This window comes from Scophthalmus maximus, chromosome 9 (assembly GCF_022379125.1).
Source record: "Scophthalmus maximus strain ysfricsl-2021 chromosome 9, ASM2237912v1, whole genome shotgun sequence".
Classification (NCBI taxonomy): Eukaryota; Metazoa; Chordata; class Actinopteri; order Pleuronectiformes; family Scophthalmidae; genus Scophthalmus; species Scophthalmus maximus.
In genome coordinates this window covers 14,907,904-14,929,820 of record NC_061523.1, presented here as the reverse complement: position 1 = coordinate 14,929,820, position 21,917 = coordinate 14,907,904, and the positions used below count along the sequence as shown (strand labels likewise).

At 43.0% G+C, this 21,917-nt stretch overlaps 1 protein-coding gene across 4 annotated transcripts in view; it reads right to left on the bottom strand.

The window, feature by feature from the left end:
* The window catches only part of mid2 (midline 2), a 124,806-nt gene that overhangs the window by 25,486 nt on the left and 77,403 nt on the right, over nt 1-21,917 (bottom strand). For 3 of the 4 annotated variants that reach the window (XM_035648951.2, XM_035648953.2, XM_035648952.2), the window contains 3 exons: nt 14,050-14,115; nt 12,072-12,167; nt 3,346-3,453 (listed from right to left, as the gene is read on the bottom strand). In XM_035648951.2, coding sequence (XP_035504844.2) covers nt 3,346-3,453; nt 12,072-12,167; nt 14,050-14,115 — 270 coding nt within the window. The remainder of the gene's footprint in view (nt 1-3,345; nt 3,454-12,071; nt 12,168-14,049; nt 14,116-21,917) is intronic. The other variant, XM_035648954.2, reaches the window with a different exon arrangement.

Genomic DNA, 21,917 nt, shown 5'->3' with positions numbered 1-21,917 from the left:
CTCTGGGAGGATGAGAAAAAACACAATTCAAATCCACCCAATTTTGAACCCATGTTATTTTCTATGGTATACAGTGGGACCACTCACAAATACAGAATGTGAAGGATTCATTCAAGAGGAAACACTTTTCTTTAGCGGCAACATTTATTTCCACTTTCCAAAAATAACATGTGCCACGATAACTTCGAAATAATGGGAGAATTTTTTTTCACATCAAAATAAAATTACATATTTTAGACTGGGACTTGTTTTGTACAATAAATTGTCTGTACAAGTGATACGATCTGCTTTAGACTGGATGTTATTGAGTGTGTTTGTGAGGGTCAAAGTCTGTGTGCACATGAGTTAGGGTTTGGACAAAACAAACCAAAAAACTTTCATTTTGTTGAATTGGCTTCATGCACCACTCTCTCTCTCTCTCTCTCTCTCTCTCTCTCTCTCTCTCTCTCTCTCTCTCTCTCTCTCTCACACATGCGCATCAGCCTGACATGGGTCGCGACTCGAAAAAGGTTCGGAAACACTCGAATAGTTGACTCGACTTAACTTGGTTGAGTTAAAGGTTTAGGCACAAACGCCTTTTTGAGGAACTAAGGTCAAGGCTGTGGTTTGGGTTAAATTTAAAAAGGAAAACTACCTGGTGATGGTTAAGGAAACATACTGTGTATGTTTGAAAGAAGCAGCCACCGATGTTGAAATCAAATAGTTTGTAACTCCAATTATCTGCATTTAACTCCTCCCCTAATTGGGGTTTCCACGCTGTGCCACACTAACTTTGGCTTTTTGCCTCTAAGATACAACAGTCATATTTCACACAGCCACCAGGGGTCCTTCCCTGTCAGGTAAATGTAGATAGAGGTTGCTGCAGGCATTTTGATAAATGCCTAATGCTGCTGCTTTGCTATCACTACCAGCCATAACCTTGTACAATGAAGGCGAAAATCACATAATGGATTGCCTAAGACGTATATCTCTCGTTAGACACAGTTTGAAAAATATTTTACAACCTGAAAAAGGGGGATTTGAGTTGTTAATCCTCAAGGCTCTAAAGGAGCAGTTGAAATAATATTCAAGATGAGACTGGAAGACAGACAGAGAGGGAAAGAGGACGCGAGCAGTCATATGACGGGAAAACGCAGGCACGCATCAGGCCATGGGAATACGCCGTGTTTTGTTCGGGAAGTGAGATTTTAAGCATGACTGCTGTCTCCTCACAAAGAGACTAAGCGTGTTAAGAGGAGATGAGACAGAGAATGGGAGCACCTTGCACAGGTCTGCTCACCAGCATAATCCTGTTTGGCTGTTGCAGAGTCACTTCTGAACACTTTCCTTTCCGCCTGGAAACAACAGCATTAGTAGTTTGTCAAAATGCTTCAAATGACCTCTCGTCTCCTTCACATTTAGAGGAGAGGGAGATTATTTGAATTACTCAAGGGGCATTTGATTGAACTTCCTTGACCCTTAGACAGCCTTCATCTTGCTCTTAAATATTAACACATCATCCGGAAGCTGACATCAATCAAAATCTCCTCCGGTGTTTGATGTGTTTTTCCAAACTCTCACCTCTATCTCCTGCATTTTCACGCTACTCTACCCTCAGCTAGACAACCTCTTACAGACCCAGACTCCCAGGAGAACAAGACTTGCTCTTTTCCTGCAATCACTGCCGACACGCTGGGACACACTTCCTCCGTCTGTCTCTAGCACACACAGGCACGCACGCACCTACAGTACCTGAGTCCTTGTGGTCAGTGTCTGGAAATCTTTTATCTCTCCACTAAGCTCCTCCGCAATCGCTTAAAACCTCGCCGCTGGGAGGGTGAGATTTAGAGTTTGCCCGTCCTGTTACCGCGGGCACTCGCGGGGGACAAACCACCCATATCCTCATTGGAGGGAACACTCACGCGCAAACACACACACACTTTGAAACAGCAGCAGAAGATTCAGAGCAGTTTTCGCTGCTCATCTCTCAGATTCTTTCCACAAACATTCGGGCTGGTTGGTTAAATATGCGAGAGGCTATTGCCGCTCCGTGTCCTGTGCCTCACTTGTCTCCTGAATAGTCCGGGTGAGGTGTGTTTGGGTAAACATCCAAGGAGAAAACCCCCCCCCCCCAAAAACTGAGATGCCTGGACAAATATATTCTGTCCACGGCAGCGCTCATCTTCCTTCTTTTGTACAAAGCCGCCGCCTCGCTACCAGTGGACAGAGCCGAGCCTCTTAACGATGTATTTGGCAGCCTGGCCGCCTCAAATGGCAACGAGACATAACTGTATGAACTCATGAATTATTAATGAGCCGATGGAATGCGAACGCAATAAACTCCACATCTCTGTTATAAAACCTAAAGCTGCATTAATCAGGACGGTTTATGTGGACAGTAAATCAAACGATGATGTGTGTTATCAAATTGGCTTGTAAAACCCACAGACAGTTATCCTTCAACTGGGTGTCTTTATGGAGCCATTCAGCCACTCTCAGCTCTTTGTTTTGGTCTGTTGGCACTCAGACACAGACTGATTCTCTTTTACTGCTCCTACCGACAACAATTCAAGCAACAGGTGTGATTTCTTTAGCAAATTCCAGTTACCGCCTATTGGTGTGTTTTCCTACATGAATGTCCAGACCAAGGTCCAAACCAAAGCTTGTGTTTTTGTCACATTGTATACATTTAATCCGGATAGTTTTGGTTTCACAATTTCGCTAGCGCAGCTTCGTTTTCCGGTTCTTTATCTCCTTCTCCGACAGGTAGCTGCATCAACGTCCATCCAAACCATCCAAAAATTGTTGATGAACCGAACCATGGTTCAGATTGATCCGTGATGACTGTGGTCCGAGGCACCTTTCACACCGGCAATTCCGATTCCGACCAAACTGAAGAGTCCGAACCAATCAAGGTCAACAGAAATATGGTGCGAAAAACACGTTTTTCACCGAGATATTGTCACAAATAATAGGGCAAGAGTGACAATATAAGGGTTGTATTGATCAGAAAATGATTCCGCATTGTATATCATATGATAAGTGAGGTAATGAAGAAGTCACAATGAAGTCGGAAAATCACTCCTAGGACTATAGATATGACCATATATATATATATATATATATATATATATATCAATGAGAGGGTATTGTTAAAATTTAAAAAAAAGTTTCCATTGTCTGATTGGGGTACCACCTCTGATGTTTTTCATTTCAATGTTAAATATCAGTCAGTGCAGCTTCAACTTGCAGAAACCTACCGCCTTCCAAATACTCAAACCAAATGAAATATTGATGCAGTCTAATCCCTCTCGGGCTGGAGCTGCAAGTCTGAACGACTACAAAGGTGACCTGGGAATAATTTACCTTTGACTCTTTGATCTTCACAGCGATGATCTGTTTTCTCTGGCGAATGATCTCCACCAGCTCATCACACTCCTCCACCAGCTTGGCCTCGTGCATGGCTGTGTTCACCTGCAGGGAGAGGCAGACACACGTGACAATGTGAATAAGAAGCCACCCTCACAGACTTGATTCAGTGCATTCACACACAAATGTGCATCATTTTTCATCCTCTTCTTCCTTGTTGGAGGAACAAAATGCAGTACAAGTAATAGGTTGAACATTGCTGCAGATTCAGGTCTTCATTAAAAAAAAAAAAAGGTCCAAAAAAGGGCCTGTGTAGACATTCATAAATTGCTCATCATCAGTTCATTTTCTCTGTCCAACATTAAATGAGCAGCCAACGCCAAAGTTGTGTGGGTGGGTGGATATTACTCATTTATTAAATGGGTGTTTGCTGAATTGTAATGATGAACCATCAGTAACAAGTCTGCCAACAATAAGATACAATTTAAATTAGTCTAAAAGCCACAAAAACATCGAGGGCAGTACTAATAAAACAAAGTTCACAAGTTCTGTTCCCAAATGACTTCTGAGGCAATGAACAACAGAAAACCACCACCTTTGAAATATCCCAGTATTATTCTCACAATACTACTATACTCGTTCTTATACTCTCATCAAACGTTTGACAATATACATCTCCAGGATGACTCATTTCCTCTGATTAGTTCCACATACATTAATCTTGCAGGGCTGTTACTGCCTGTCGTGCTGCGGTCTATTGGACTACTTCACCCAAGTTCCACTCATCAGTCCACAAAGCTCATTACAACACCGCCCTCCACTTAAACCTCATTATTCACACACACACACACACACACACATACACACACACACACACACACACACACACAAAATTAGTTCTAAGGGACATTTTATGACTTTAAGTTAGCTCTCACCTCAAACAGAACCTCCTCCTCCTCCTCGTCTATCAGCTCCTGACGATATTATCTACTTGCTGCGACACAAACACAGTCACCTACTGCACACCCTCACTATTCATCAGACTCTTCTGCAGGTGCACTGAAATCACAGTGCCATATCCGCAATGAAATGTAGGTCTATTATAGGAATGTGTAACGAACAACTGCAGCGAGATTGAAAACTCTCTATGTTCCCGATTTTTCCATCGGCCCCTGCTGTGAAAACTGTTTTGAAAATCAGTGAGAACGTTATCTGAAGAAATAGCTGGAAACAGTCTGTGTGCAACTTTAGGATGCCAGAAAGTCTTCTTTTCTTATTGGGATCTTATTGTGTTAATTTCTGAAGAAATGGTCATGAGTTTAGGTTGTCAATCAGAATTATTATTTTATATTGGGACAACCGCAAAGGAATTTGCAACAAGATGCGTCATACAGTATCTCATGCATTCATCCTGGTCACGCATGCAGTATCTATTCATCCTGCAACAGCTGCCTTCAGCGGTTATAATTATGTTCTAAGATAAGTAAGATGAAATGCAGACATAATTACCCACTAACTTGTATTAGATGAGACTGTCTAGACCATTATGATCAGAATGGAGATGACGGAGCACAAGAGGGCATTAGGATCATCATATCACAACAGGTGTTTATCGCTGTGCAAACCTAAATGAGGAAGGATGACTTCACTCTTTCCTCCACATATTATCATTAGGATGACATTGAAATGTCATTATGTGGTGGTGGTGGTATTACAATTGAATGTATTAATCCATAAGTTCATATGATGGAAACAAAAACTGTATTACTTACAATTTGAATTGAAAAACATTGTATGTGGCTCCACCTTCTCTGGCTTCAGGTGACAGTCACCGTGCGCCACGCACAATGTAATCTCTCCCTGCGTTGTGATTTTGAGAATCTCTGTTGTCTCCAGATAAACAAAGTGAATTGTGAGGGTGACTTTTAATTACGTCGCAATGCTCATTCAGTCTTGATAAACCCATGTGCATTTCTCACAAAAGTCTCTCACAGATGAAACAGCATAACATAACATCACAGATCCTGACAAATGCTGCTAAATTACACACCCATCCCGCTGGAACAAATCCCAATTCATTTTTTTTTTCAGATTCATTTTCAATTTATACATGTTTTGTCAACAAGCGTTGTTCAAAGCCGCTCATCATTTAGAATCTTTGCAGTGATCCAAAAGTTTCCACAGTAGATGATAGCGCATGTTTAAAATGATTCACTAGATGTTTACAAGAGTAAGAGTTATATTTGATATGATTGGAGACATTTCATGGTTAGTATCTTGTGACTTTCTGTAGAAGTGTGTCCTTGATGATTTGATCACAGTTTAGTTAGTACCAGTTGCGTGCCGCCAGGGCAAGCGAGTCAAGCAGTGCTTGACCTTTTAAAGCTAAAAATAGACTTCAATTAGACGTCACCGAAGAGGAAACGATATGTCTCCTTACATCTGATCTCAGAACAGCGTTTGGTACCATAAAGGTACATAAAAATGTAATGATCGCATAAAATTTCAATTTGATTTGATGTGTCATAAATTATCAAGCAGTCATTTTGACATTGTGATATACATTCATATTAGAGTTACCCTGACAAATATCAGCTCTGCAATATTGCCTATAGGCCTTAGTTGCCCCCACCAATTTCAATTTCAAATTGTGGACATCTGGAGTAACAACTGCAGACAACAAGAATGGACAATTGAACAATTTTAAATTGAAAAAATGCGGCTCCCAAATTGAACTGCTCTTCCAAGTGAGGACCAGACCAGGTTCAGAACAGCTGTTAACCTCTTTCTTGCACAAGAACCCCTCACATCTAATTTAAATTCTGTGTCCATTCCGCTCCCATCAACCTCTCCTGCTTCCTGTATGACTGGCCTCCTTTCTGTCTGCTTTCCACTGACCCTCTCCTCCACCAGTGTCTCAGACATGATGTCCTCAAGAGGATGCAAGGGCTCGGCCTGACAGCTTCATCTCTCATGTTGTCCACGGATTCTGGGACATTTCCTGCAGATTGATGAAGCCCAAACGGCACCTTGCTCTAAAACAGGGAAGAATGGCTTTATGGGTGAAGCGGAGCAGAGGAAATTTGCAACTGCGAGACATATATCATGGATGTTATGTCAAAAAAGGGCTGATAATTGGGAATGGGTCAGTGGCAATACATTTCAAGACCCCCCTTAAAAAACGATATTGTGTTCGTTTGAGCTTTAATATGCTGAGGACATTTACTTTGTTCACTTAACTTCAACAGGTCCATTTCTTCAGTCTAGTTTCATGCGAGTGGCAGCCTGAAACTGCTTTCAGACATGCACTGAACGTCGGCCATTTTCCCGAACTGCATGGGAGAAAGCAAACCTCCGCAAATGTTGCTCCGGACGTGGCCGGGAACTTCTCCTGCCAGTGCCCTAAGACGTCAAACGAAAGTTCGAGTGAGCTCGTGTGGATGCAGCAGGAAAATCCTCCTCCTGGTGCATTCGTCACATGTGAAAGGCAAACTCCACTCTTTTTGTAGTTCGTGTTTGGAAAAAAAGGCTTAAAAGAGCCACGGGCTTGAATGCAGACTTTCAGTCTGATGATTCTTCATCCTTATCATGTCGTCTCTCCTTTTGATAAAATGCTGTGAATACGAAATAGTTGAGGTGACAGATGGAATGGCGGGGAACGCTGACGTCGAAAACCCACGAATTTAAATTCATTATATGTCATCATCTCAGTGCAGTGACAGCCTCATACACAGCTCACAATGTAACTTCAAACGGCTTTAGAAGGATATCAAAGACAAACAACATCAGCAGACTGTTCAATCTCACTGATGCTCCAGCAGAAAGGTAAAGACATGTGGAGGTGAGACCTGATGTAAAGGATTAGGCAGCATTAAGCCATCTTCACACAGCTGATTCATATTCTGCACACACGGGGATCAGCATCGGTGTACATACACCCAGACAGGTTCTGGATAAAGACTCATCAGTTCATTGTTTAATCAGTAGACACACATGTCTGAGCATTAAAACCACTACACTCCTGTCTGATGCGATCAGTCCACACACACACACACAGACACACACACACACACACCCCAGTGAACTAATTTAGATTCCTCACAGCTGGCAACACAATTCAATGGGTTGGTGCTTTGACTGCCTCCTCAAAGCTGTGTCTGGAGGATGTGTTCCCTTGTGGTCCCCTTATGAGATACACTATGCAAGCGAGGCAAGCTACTTCTTAATAGGGAGTGCCCTCTGTAAAAAGAGACGCGGGCAAATACGCTTCACCCCAACGCAATCTCTGTTTTAGGAGTGTTACCTGAACTATACCAACTGAGTGAGCATGAGCGCAGAGAACAGGAATCAGATACGGAGAGACACAAAAGATCAAACGATTTGATCAACTGTCAAGTTGCAGGATGAATTCAGCGGAGAGAGCGCGATGTTTAACACAAAATCGAGAACTCCACTACACTGACAATGCTCTGAGTCTCCAGTGCACTCGCCGTCAAGGAGATATTATGTAAGCATGAAAGAGGAGATTCCCCGGGAATTAAAATGGAAATCTGCTCAAAACTTTTAACAATGGCAAGAAAAGAAAAAAAAGTGTGCGTCCTTTGAGATGTTCATTTGAAGAAGAGGCGAAAAAACCCTCTTCTGCTACAACGTGGGTGCTGGTGTGAACTTGAGACTTTTAAACTATTAAACTATGAAACTTTACATTTATAATTACTAATTGGGCTGAAGTTTTTGTCCAAAGTTACAACTTAGGGACAACACTAAGGCCTCAATACAGTGTGAGACCTTGAAGTAAGTATTAAGTGCTAAATCTGTTCAATAAGGCAAAGTGTAGGAGATAATGGAAAGAACTGAGGGTGCACAGTAAATGCTAGTTAGTCATGTCAGCGTGTGAGAGGTGTCTGGAGAAGAGGTGCACTTGGAAGAGATGGGTTTTCAAGAGGCAGTTGAGGACAGAGAGGGATGCCCCTGCTCTGATAGTATTTGGTGGCTTGTTCCACCATCGGGGAAATACAAATGAGAACAGTCTGGCTGTCTTGTGTGCAGGGGATGACAATGCCAGACGATGTTCCCTTGGAGGGACGCAGTGGCCGAGAAAGAGCATACGCCCTTGTGATTGAGTTCAAGTTAATGGTTTGCTGACTGAGTCACTGTGTAGGCAAAGCATTAGTCATCTGAATTTGATTAAGGGTGGCCATGAGTAGGGCAGTGGATGTCCATGAGCAGTGGACTGACATGTGGCCTTTTAGGTCGATTGAAGACGGAGCCCGCTGCCGCATATTACTTCCTCTGTAGAGTAAGTCCCTGTGCTCGAAGGGAGGCCTGCCAGAGGGGGAACGGCAGTTGAGGCGGCTTATTGTGAAATAGGAGAGGAAGACATTTTAGGGAAAGACTGCAGATCAGTGATGTGCACCATTGGAAACCCATCGGAACGTTTTGGCCAGCGGCATCTTGGTTTTTTGCAACCAAAAGTAACCATATTTGGAGGAGCAGGGGGGGGGGGGGGGGGTCCCACTGCACCTGAGACCTGCAACAATTGGAGGGTAGTAGCTGTCAGTCACGCTGTATCCACGAATAATAAAGACTTTAAACTAGAGATTGAGATCATAAACTCCTCAGAAAAATGTTTACTGACATTATGAATCAAGTGAGAATGAGGGTAATTTTCTCATAGACTTCAATTGCAACCAGTGGAGTCGCCCCCTGCTGGTCCTTCCTGAGGTTTTAGGCACTTCTGCATTGGCTTCACTTTTCACACCCAGTGACTAGGTGCTTTTTTTATGGACAGTCTATGGATGTGCTGGAGGTGACAAATGTGACATCAATTCAGTGCAAATGATTTTAACATAAAACAGCTTAAAGCAAATGATGTGAAAGTAGCAGCAGATGCATGAACGTTTTAGCTCAATGACAATCAGAATGGTGCCCTTTGCTCGACACTTTCAACAATGCCGAATAGTATTGTGATCCTTATCAGGTGCAACAACAGATTTGGCAACATTCGACCCAACATTGTGGCAAGGAGAGAGACCTCACAAGAAAAGAAACATCCTACACACATCAAGTCAACACGTCTTTTCTGAGTCTGAAGATAAGATAACCCGTCGTTGAGAGGCCCTGGAGAGCAGGGCCCCATCGCTGCTGTGTGCGCTGACACACTGGAAGCGGATTCACACAGGAAGCCGGTGTTTGATCACATCTTTGGCACCAATACAGTATGATGCAGACAAGACGGATAGGAATCCAGGTCAGGTTCAAAGCCCTTCAGAGATTTCCCACTTTGCACACACTCCTCTCTTTTTAAACAATTCCCGTTTCTGTGTTGTAGTGCATTATTGCTGAGCATTTTCTTCCTCATAGTGCCTTTATTTGTCTGGGTCAAAAAGATTGTTGGTAGTCACGCTATCGCTCACGTCCTCCTTTTCTCCTCCTCTGCTTGCCCTCTCAACCCTGCTCTTTCCATCTCCTTCATCTTGCCCTTTCCTTTTCCTGTTCCCTTTGACACTCGCCCATTCCCCTACTATCCTAACATTTCCGTCCTTCTCCACCTCCCTCTCCTCATTTGTCCTTCTGTGCTCTCGGCTTACCTCGGGCTACCCATAAAGATCCACTGCACATTAATGTGCACCTTAAATCAGTACACGCCCTCATTTCCCCGTCAATAATTAAACTAGCCATTTAATTTACATCACACTGGAGAGTAGTTATGAATGGGTACAAGCTGGCTGATAAAACATATAGTTTCTTTTAATAATTTGCTTAGGAGTCAGTGTAGCATGTGCCCACCATGCTATCACTCCTTCTGTGGTTGTCGATGGTGGTGCACAGTTGATATGCAGACTGAGACAATTTTTTCTTCTTCTTTTTCTACATTGTTTGTCTGTGTTTAATGAATCACAGAGTGATCATTTGATTTCGATTGGGTGCACTGCTGCATGAGTTGTGTTCCACGGACCTCCGAGTGGAGTCAGCTCTGGCTAATAAGAAATGAACAGCGAACAGAGTGATGGCGGCACCAAAGTGCATTTGTCCTCTGCGGCCATTAATGTCAAATCTCGGAGAGAAATGATGGCGTTTATCGAAAGGGGGTGCGCTAAAACAGAGAGTGTGTGCTCGTGTGTGTGCAAGTGATGCAGCACGGACACCACTCGGTGGCTAAGCATTAGCACTCTCGGCCTGGCCTCACACGGTACCTCCATTAAATCACAGCATGAGCCCAAGAGGTCAACAGTGACAAGACCGGCTGAGGTGTAATTTTCTGCAGACACGTATGGGTTCATGCTAGGATATCAGAGAGCAAACATTTCTCCAAGGTTGTCACTAAATTGAAGCAGGTGAGCTGTGGAGAATTACGAGCGTGTGACAAGTCAAATAAAGATTCCACGTCGAAGATATATGCCATTTGACAGATAATCTTATCGGTTTTGACTGGGGAGCATAAATTTCTTGTATGGGTGACGCCACTGAGGATTAAACTCTTGAGTGGTGTAATGGCGAACCTCCGTATAGTAATATTCAACACAGTGAGATGCATGTGGCCCAAACCGCACAGTGTTAAAAGAAACAGTTCAATGACCTCGCGGGAGGCACAAACACTCAACTCATGACACAGTAAAAGCATTAAATTAAGCTATTAGCACCTTGAAGTAGAAAAATACTGCTCAAGAGCTTTCGCTTGTAGCTTTGGCCACAGTAAAGTGGTCATTTTGATGTTTTAAGTTGTCTGAAGTTCAAGAGGTCACCGAGACCTTGTGTTTTGGTATTCGCTGCTTTGCATTACACCAATTCCTTCACTAACTTTCACATGACTGGTTGGAAGATCGCTCTCCTTGAAAAAGAAAATCTGAGATAGGGCCAATTGTACGGATATGTCTAGGTGTCAATGTATCAACTTTCTTTCTTAAGTGTAGTTTCATTTCTCTTTGGCCTCTCTTCCATTCTTTAAAATAAACTGGGTGAACACGGCTATGCTCGTCCTGAACTGAAAATTCACTTTGAATGTTGAGACTTCTCAATATTTGATCAGTAGCTGGTGAAGAAACAATGGTGTACTGATTTCATTGCTCGCACAACCACAATCCAAGAGGAAAGAGAGACGTAAGGGAAAAAGCGAGGAATAAAAAAAAAGACAGAGACGTACAGTAGGTCCTACCACCGTACTTCCATAATCACAACTTTTCCACAGTATTAAAGTGTAAAGAGCAGCGAGTCAGAGCAGTCAGCCCAATACCAAAGGCAGTAAACTGACTTGGGTGTTAATGGTTCCTCTGAGAGAACTTTGAATTATATTCTTTTTTCCCTCTCCTCGTCCTATTATTAATTCATTGGCAATATTGTTCACCTGACATTCATGACATTAAATCAGAGGGAGGGAAAATTCGTCCATGCTAAGGCCTTAACCCTTAAGTCTTGTTGAGTTATTCATTAGCCAAGAAGCAAAAAGCTTTGTGTTTGAAAGCGTGATGCATCAATAGTGAGGGATGTTCAAGTAAAATCCAGGGCAGCTTTGGTGGTGTGGCAGGGGAGCTGAGTTATGTCCAGTGTCCATCTTTCAACCAACAGACTGGGGTTTCAGTCTTATCATCAAGCAAGACAACGTTAAAGGGAATGAATTGAGAACTCCCAACATCATTTTTTAGCACTCTCGCACAAAGAATGACTACTTGAACCGTGGATCCTGTAAACAACCAGAGACGCGAACACAAAGACTTGCTGCATACCTCAACCTGCTGGCAGATCTGGATGAGTTTTGCCATTTGGTTCTCAAGTTCACTGTTCCTCTTCACCAGGTTGGTCAGGTTGTTCTCCAGGGTTTGCTGTTTGGAAGGAGGGAGGGAGGCGGGAGGAAGGAGCAGAGAGGAGGAGGAGGTACAAAAGGGCAGTGAAGGAAAACAAGGAGACAAGAGATCACATTAGCTAAGTTGCCAGTGTGCATGGGCGGGTCAGGTTAGATTATGTTTGCCTCAACACCATACCTCTTTAAGTGTGAGTTGAGATTTTAAACATTCTTTATAGGCACGGGCCTAAACTTATTGTTATATTATCATAATTTCTGAACACACTCTTATTCTCTGTTACAGGAGTCTGGTAACCTTGGCAGGAGAAGAAGGATGTCTCCGACATGACGCATTTTTTGTTTACTCTTTTCTTATCACTGCCCCTTCACCATCTCAATACCCAAACTACTAGGTCAAGTACATTCGAGTGCCCTGGCATCCACTAATGTAAGAGAATTAAAGGCTACTGTTAAAATAGCAGAATAGTTATATTCTGGCTGTAGTGCAATATTATCACTGATAATCAAATAACATTAAAAGGAGCAAACAGATAAACAGAGGCATGTTTTTTTACCAATGGAGGTCTTTTCACACATTACACTTACACCTATACACTTTAAAGTAAATACAAATGATATAATGTATGTATGATACAAAGAGAGTGGTAAAGATGCTTTATAGAACAGCAAATTGAAATGTTACAGCACTATATTACTGCTTTACCCTGTGTTGTTCTACACTGATAGCTATTCTTTACATTCTTCTTGTGATGACTGCTGGAGGGTTGCTTTTCAACAGACGGAATCCTCTAAGACTTGAAAACGTTGCAATATTCCTGGTAAAATTAAAGCAGGGTGGGTGAAAGTTGGAAGTGTTTCTACCACAATGGCCATGAATCAGTGAGCTAAAAATTGGCCCATATTATATTGCTGACACAAAAACATGTTGAAATGTAAAACAAGACTCCATTCCATTAAAATAAAAAAATCTAAATAGGTTATGACTCTAACCTTAAACTTATTTCTAGCTGAATTAAGACAAATGCTATTGTAATAATCTGGTTGACAGTGACTCAAACAGCTTTTGAAATGTACGCTTGAAAAGAAAACAAATTAAGGAGTCATTCACATCATTTAAATTGTTGCTTTTCACCAGCTACAAATGCTTGAATAGCACTTCTATTTGATGATATTTTGTCTATAATACAACCATTTAACTACCTGACCTTGTCATACTTTACTTTGAAGCCACAAAGCAAACATCCAATCCCCTGCAAGTATAATGATCAAACACTCAATCCCTTGACTGTGCCTGTTTGTTAAATGCTAAATAAAAGACACACACACACATGAATAAACCCACTCGAGCACATACAAACACAGTGCCCAAGATGAGAATGGAACCAAGCAAATAGCGAGCCAGGAATAGAACTGCCGTTCAAAGGAAGCAAATCAACGATGACGGCGGCGGCGGCGGCAGCGGCGGCAGTGATGACGATGATAGGCATCAAAACCACAGCAACAACACACAGGAACCACAGCTGCAGAGAGAACATCGGAACAAAGCAGCAGACAAGCGGTGGGTTTTTGAAGTGGCTCTACTCATGCAAGTGAAAGGGAGCTGGGCTGGACAGGCACCTGGCCGCGACCCTGGCCGTCTGTCTGTACTTCTGTGTGTCTGTCTGTCCTGTCTGTCAGACAATCTCCTCTGCCTGTCGCTCAGCCTGATTTATTTTGCCTGCCCGTTGTCTGTTTGACTTTGCACCCACTTAATTATTTATCTTCCCACTGATGTCCCTCCCGGCATCACTTCCTTATCCCTCCAGGTGTCGACCTGTGCGCCTGTCTGTCTGCGACGCAGCAGCAGGGACCGGGGAGGAGGGGTGGGTGGGGGATGGAAAAAAGGCAGCCGGGGAACTCACCGCAGCGCTTGTCTTTGAAGCCTCCATTACCGCATCTGACACTCTGCCCGGGCTCACCTGATAAGCCTACGAACACACACATACACCCACATAAGTTGCACGCACAGACAATCCTGGTCACACAAACGTCTGCCGCCTAAACTCACGGCAGCCGAAGAGGAGAACTCCTCCCAGATGAAGTTGCAGCGAAACCCTCCACTTTAGGTCTCATACGAGGTCTCGAATGCAGATGAGACACTGTGCCCCCTCCCCCCCATCCCCGCCTGTTAATGTTTGTTTTCCCTGAAAACGGTGTTACCGGAGTTACATCACTGGAACGAGCGTCTGGTCGCTGTGACGCAGCCCTGTGTGATTGTGTATGACGGAGTTTGAAGTGGAATACCAGTGAGAGGGGACAGATGGGTCATTAATTAGCAAGCTGGAGACGAAGATGGTTAATACATCAGAACACAGCTGTCTCCCACGAGACCGCCGTCCTACATACATGCATGCCTGTGCGTGTGCCTGTGTGTGTATTTCTGCCAGTGTGTAACTCAGCAGGTGAATGTGCATACCGTTGCAACCTGAGCATGCACATTGTGAGAGATGTTTGTGTATCTCTGACAAAACTCATGATCTTGGATGACATTTGCAAATTCTTGTATTTTCGGCGAGTAAGACACAAGCAAGTGTGTATCCCCTCAGTGTGTGACCACACAAAGTCTGCTGTGTGTGGCGTGGAGGTTCGGCCTGGGGGCTAGATCCATAATGCGTTTTTGTTTAAATGTGGCATTTTAAAACTGAAACGATCTCTGTCCACACAAGCTTTTAGCTCTGTATCAGTACTTATCCCCGTCTATACTAACACAACTGAAAAGGTCACATGACCATTGGCGTACACTGGGCATGTGCGTGCCCTTGTAAACAGGAAGCAGATTGTCTAATTTGCAGTTGGATGCTTGGTTGAAAATACTACGAACGAAAAACAGCAAGGGTGAAAACTGAGAGCAGGCATTTCGTCTCCTGGGCCGACGACGAGGCATTTACAACCTTTGCCTTCATCAATAGTAGTTGCGTCGTGACTGATAAGAACCAATCTGGAACCAAGTAAGCGTGACTGCGTCATCATTTCCAAATGTCTCTGTTTGTGTCTGTCCAGACTATAAGCAGTGGCCCGTGGCAGCAGCGATGTGTTTTAAAAACCAAAAAAAGCATCAGTGTGGATGTAGCCTGACTTGTGTCGGCACTCCAGTGGCTTCGGCCCAACGGGCGGAACGAGTGGCGGAGAGAAAGGGGAGGGGGGACAGGTCGACAGTCAACAACAAATTCATTAAAACACACAACACACATCAAAGACGGCTAGAAACCAGATAGAGAAGGGAGGCAGAGAAAAATGTGAATACAGGGAGGAAGGGAGGCAGAGGAGAGCGTGTTGGGTGGGAGCGGGTGGCAGCGACTGTTGGCTGGATGGCGACGTGCACGAGGGGGCGAAAACACATCGATATTGGGAGGCGGCAGCTACTTGTAAATCCATCACTGCAATTTTAAAGGGGCCAAGAAATAAATTGAACTCATCACCCAATCTGTTGTACACTGAAGCCATTGATACGAGTGAGAAATTTTCATTAATATGTCAATACTCATAATGTAGTGACATAAAAATATACATCATACATATTAATATCATTCTTAAGTATAAGTCATATAACACTTTTGTTAAAACTTACAAAGAGCTATCTACCAGTAACCATGGGCATTTTAACGCAATGATATTTATCAACACGTCCACTTATATGTTTACTGGCATTGAATGTAGGAATTCAAGGAGACTACTACAAACGAGATGGAGGAAGATGGAGCTAAATGGAGGAGTTAAAAAAAAAAGGATGGAAGAATGAAGGGAGGAGGAAATAAAAGCCAAGAGGATAGGAGTGACGAATTACACTTCAGTTGCTCCAGGCACATGATGGGACTTGCTGGGGGCAGCCTATAGGTTATCAGCATAAAGTAATACCATTCATTCACAGATTCAACTTTGGATGTGGCATGTCATGAGAGTGAACAGAGAGAGAGCGGGCCGGCGATGGAGGGGGTTGATGGGATGGAAATAGGCACGGGTCCCGTGCTGAGATGGCCAGTGCGGCTGGAGTAGCTCCAGTCCGACCAGCCTTCTAATTCAGTCTTCTGTCTCTTCTGTGGATACCTTTTCCCTTGTTATCCGTCTACCTGTCATTCTCTACCATCTTTTTCTTTTTCTTCTCTATACTACGTCTCCTCTCCCCATAGCCCGACTTCCTGCCTCCTCCCTCGCTCTGTCTCGCTACTTCAGTCCTTATTCTGTCCATCCAGGCCCAGTTACAGCTGCAGCTGCTGACAGCCCATCATCTTGGCTTAGATCACCACCCCCTCATATGACTCCATTGGGTTGAAGGGGTTCCTGGGCTCATTCTTATTACATATGATCCAATTTCTTTTTGAAACAAAAAAAAGGGTCAGTTTCCTTTTTTTTTATGTTTCACATTTAGCGAGAGAGAGAGAGGGAATTTAGGAGAAAAAACAACAGCTATGTCAGGAGACTGATTTGAACATGCATCCAAATCAAATTGGAGGTGGAGGTGGTGGGGGATGTTTTATGCTGCACTGCATCGCTGGCCTAATAAGACGACATTGTCCAGTATCTGAATCTCTGGGATGTTACGACAACATTCCAACAAAATGCAACAGCTGCCACAAGTAAAACGGAATAAAAATCCCCTGAGGGCCAAGTATAACAACTTCAAAGTCTTTTTTGGTCTCAATTAATCCGGGCTTCCTCCCCACGCACCAGAGAAACAACGGGGCTGAAGTGAAACTGAGAAAAAGAGGAAGAGATTAAACTGGAGGAGCGATAGAATAGAACAAGCTCACTTTACAGCTGTTGTGAACACAAGGCTTTCCAGAGTGTCAGTAACCCGAGCCCTCTGGGAAACAGGGTTTTTGTCCGAGGATGATATTTCATAGGGCAGAACTCTCGAGACCAAAATACTGTGGTGGAGTATAACAAACGGCGAGTCACGCTTGTCTCTCGTAATCTGCTGGCTGGTGCCCAATTAAGGGAGCTAAAATGTTTTCTGTTTGCTCCTCATCTCTACTAAATGCGTTTCATTTGTGCCTTTTGTCTTCGCTTGTCGTAGATTGAACAGTAAACACCAAAATGCATAAAGAAATAAACATACAACACAAACACACACACACACAAAAAAATCACATTTAACAGTGACATAAATATATTGACTTTCAAAGTATCAGGGTAGCTCCGAACGAGATGCTCCAGATGATTGAACTCCGGTGACCTTCACGCTCAAAGCGACTGTGTGAACGTTCCAGAGATCTCAGAACAGCGGGAGCACAGCAAGACGATGCACACGTTGATTTTAAATCCTCTGGGGGGAATTTAAATAAAGTTGCTCGGAAAAAGCAGAGAAGGGGAAACCAGGGAAGGGGCACGGAAGGGTGTACTGCCCCAGTCAACCTCCCTTTGGAGTCTGCTTTACAAATCCCAATTGCCTTTTCCTCTCAAGGCTAATTATAAGAAAAAGCCATCTTAAGTGGACACAAATCCAATAGTAATTCAAGTTTTGAGCCACATGAGGGGATTAGGATCAAGAAATGTCTCTGTCGGTTTGAAAGGGAATAATGAATCTTCATGACTACTTAACAGCAGCGAGGAGGCTAGACACAAGCCTGCATTTGATTTGAGTCTTGGATACTCTTAGGAGTAAGAATTATATAATAAACAAGCACACATGAAACAAAGGCATATCCCAGACTTTTCCCCAAAACTTTTGTTGTCCTTAATTGAATTTCATATTACAGGCTGATGGTAGTGTGATATTTTGAATTTAAAGAGAAGGGAATTTAAAATTGAATACAGCGGACTTACAGGGGGGCAGACTGAGATGAAGTGGGGTTAGCAGGAAACAGTGAATATGGTTCAATGGGCTTAAAGGATCTTTCTGTTTCATTTTGATCGGCCTACACTGGATTTTTGTTGGAACAGTGCAATTCACTTTCACAGATTAATGGTGAGAAAGGATAATAACACATATACAAGTAGCTTGGCTGGAATTCAATAATATGCTCAATACCGCTGCTCTAGAGAGAGAGAGAAAGAGAGCAACAAAGAAGAATTCACAGATATTAAATAAAATTTGAATAATAAACGAAATGAAAACGCTCTCTCATAAACGTTATGCTGAAGATGTTGTGTGGTGTTTGCTCAATCTTTCTTCAAGGCTTGTGATGGAAAGTGAAATCTACAACATTTATCATTGTTCACTTTTATCTTTAATGAATTTGGAGTTTGCAGAGTGGTCAGAGTCTAACCTGACTGATGTAACGGCTGCTGTATCTTTCTAATCTCTCTGAAGTTGTTCCATTTCTTATTAGAGCTTTTCCATTTCTTATTTCAGTGAGTGTGTGTGTTAGCGTGCAGTCCTCATCTATTGATTGATTTATGAGCTACTTTCACCCTACAGACACCAGAACCTACAGTATATTACAGATCAGCAGGTATGAGCGGATCCAAATAGTTTCATCATCTCAGTAGTGCGCAGTGCAGCTCATAACAAATCCTTGCTATCCATGTCCAGCCTTATCCCCAGTAGATGATATCATTAGGCCGATGCTGCTAGCTGTGGGCAAGATAAGGAATATTCCTGTCCTCGAGACTCAAGCTGTAGCCAACCACTGTGACTCCTGACTGAAGACATTATCATCATTGCAGATCAGCCTGGGTGCTTTGTGGAGATAGCGGATGTAGCACAGCTCTCATTGGGTAACAACTGGGTTCTGGGTAAAACATCAGTATTAAGGTATAAGTCCTTTTATGTGCAATATTGACAGTAGCATGTACAGCTGAATCTGCTATGGTAAGGTTGTCTAGTGTGTGTGTACAATCTGATGTACACTAACACCCAGACAGGCGGCAGAAGTCTGCAGCCGTCGCGATGCTATTGAAGGCAGGTATATGAAGTAGATCTACTCTGCCAACTCTAGATATGATAGCTGGCTCTGTTTCAAAAAAGTACTGTCGGCTTTGATTGGCAGCAGAATGACCTTCGACAAGATAATCCAGGTTTAATCTCTCGAGTCAATAAACATCTCCGATGAAGTGTCCTTCAGTAATGCAGTGAACCCCTGCTGCCTCCCATGAAAGTTTCTTCCAACTGACCTTTCCCTCCGACCTCTCTGTGAAACTGGAAGGGTGGATTTCCTATGGATATTTTTTTTTTCATCTTTTCTTGTCTTTCTTATTTTAAATTGACAGTCTTGGCACGATTTGTACAGAAGAAACAGTTCAGCTCCGATGACAATATCTACACAAATCTAGTTTATTTGTTTTGCAGTGTCAGACAAATTGGTTCTGTAAAAAAAAACTACAGAACTATGACATGCATTTGACAATCTCAAACAACACACACGTGTCTGATATTTCCTCCGCTGACCTTCCTTTAACTTTTTTAGGGTGCACATGTAACATCAGGCCAGGCCCTACATAAAACAAACGAGCATTTTACCAAACCCTGGCACATTAATAAATAATATATAATAAAAATAAATGATTAAAGTCAAGTACTGTAAATATTTGGGAAGGAAGCCATGTGTGACAGTAAGGACAAAGCCCAGCTCATTAGGTAGTGTTTCCTTGGCATATCACTAATCACCTGTCCTTGGTGTTAACCTCCAACAGCATCAGCTCCAAGTAGCAGCTTGCAACATGATGAGTTTCAATGTCCTTCTCTCCTCCTGATTAGTTTCCACAACAAATGGATTTTAGATATTCAGATATTCATTGAGCCAACATGCCTGGCCTAGCTGCTGCACAAAAAAACAACTGGCAGGATGCAGAGAAAGAGACAACAAGAACGAGAACGAGAGAGTTCCTGACAGCAAGAGACACAGACACACTGGAACTGTGCAGCCAGGTTTCATTGGCTGTAATACAATTGTATAGCTGCCGGCTCATTGCTATATTCATATGACACGGTTATTCATTTGATCTTATTTTCTAAAATGCAATAACAGAGCTAGCAGTGTGTTGGGCCTGAGTCAATCTGACTGATAGGAAGGCAGAGCCCATTGCTTGGCTCCGTGTTTCTAAAGCCATCTGACACAGAAACAAGTGGCTGCCGCAGAAGATGTTTGTCAAGCGGAAAAAACAGCCGACCAGATTGGTTTTCTGGGTGCTGAGAGGAAATAAAATCCCAGGATGAGGTATGAAACTTTTTGCATGTTATGTTTTGGTAAATAATGCGGACGTGTTCACAGGCATAAAACAACCTCATATTGGTTTTCGCTCATAAGATCCAGTGTATCCAGAGGCAATTTCATATTAGTTTACAACATTTGCTGAATGAATCTCATACCATCATCTCTTACTTGAAATAACTTCAATCCGGATGTGCGCCTGGTTAAGTCCCACAATCCTGTTTGATTTTGCAAAGCGTGGTAAAAAAACCCCCCCACCATAGTGAGATAAGCACAGCCGTCAATGGTGCCTTGTTGGCCGATCTGAAAAGAATGCTGTGCTAAAACCAAGATGTGGTTCTCACCAAACCTCTTCTAAGCCTTTAAGCACAAAGTCGCCGCCCAAAAAGGGGAGGAGTTGTGGAGAATGCTAAAGAAGTGACATTTGTTTGGATGAGACAAATACTTTAATGTAACTTCACCGTCCCCTTGTCTACGTTGACCACTTCAATGAATAGTTTAAGACCTAAACCTGTAAATCAACTAAGGTGTTACCCAAGCATCTTGGGTTATTATCTGGCTGGGCCCTCTCAGGTTAGGCACATTACCGTCTCTCATTAGAGCCTATCCAAGGAAAACACTAAGTTACTGAAAGTCATTGAGGGAGACCGATGAGGTTGGTGTTGGCAGCTGGTGTTTTATTCCCTTAAGATACGGCGGCTCAAAGCTGTGAACACGTTCCCTGTGAAAACGCAATGAATAACTGACAGGGCAGTTGTAAAGTTTTCATCGCGGCCCCACAGCTTCCAGAGTCCTTGACGGTGTTTTACCACATCACTTGTGGCAAAGTGACAGAGCGGATAATCTGACTTCCGAACACGCGGACCGCAGCACATTTGCGCTTGTGGAAAATTCATGTGCACTTCACAAACACCGGATATACGAGGCCTTCTGGTTGAGCTGGTACAGAACATGCAACTCAGAGCCGTTGTCCCTCTTTGAGACAAGGCTGACAGCGCTGACTGCTGTTTCAGCTTCCCCCTCTGCATTTTGCAGTTGAATTGAAGTAAATTACTTAAATACTTGTTACTGCTCATTTAACACTAATTTCCCATAATCCTTCAAAATATGAAATGGTAATCAGTTAATCAATCAAGTTTGTTAGACCAAGGAAACGTCTCTCACAGACAGAGTTGTAAAATACTATGATAAAAATGTAGCTGGGCCAGCAGGTGGTTAGCTTAGCTCCTTATACAGACTGGAAAAATGGGGGGAAAGGTTAGCCTAGTTGTGTCCAAAAAAAAGTAATTAATATACTACGGCTAATTTATTTGTACGAAAAGTGCAAAATCCAAAATCTCACTGTTTCAAAGAGCGTCTGTGTGCCAAACTAACTCTTGGCCAGGAGCAATTCCCAGGCAACTGGAGGAGGTTACTGGTCCTCGCCAAGAAAACCGTTTGGCACCCAACTTGCTCTCAATGCAGCAAATTGTTGCTGTCAGACTTTGTTCTTTAAAAAAAGTACACAAAGAAAACACAACACGCGTTAATTAAATATGTTTCAGAGGCGCTGGAAGAGAAGACTCGTGTTGCTTTGGGACGGAGCCAGGTGAGCGGTTTCCCCTTTTCCGGGGAATTTTTTTTAACAAAATGTTGACTTT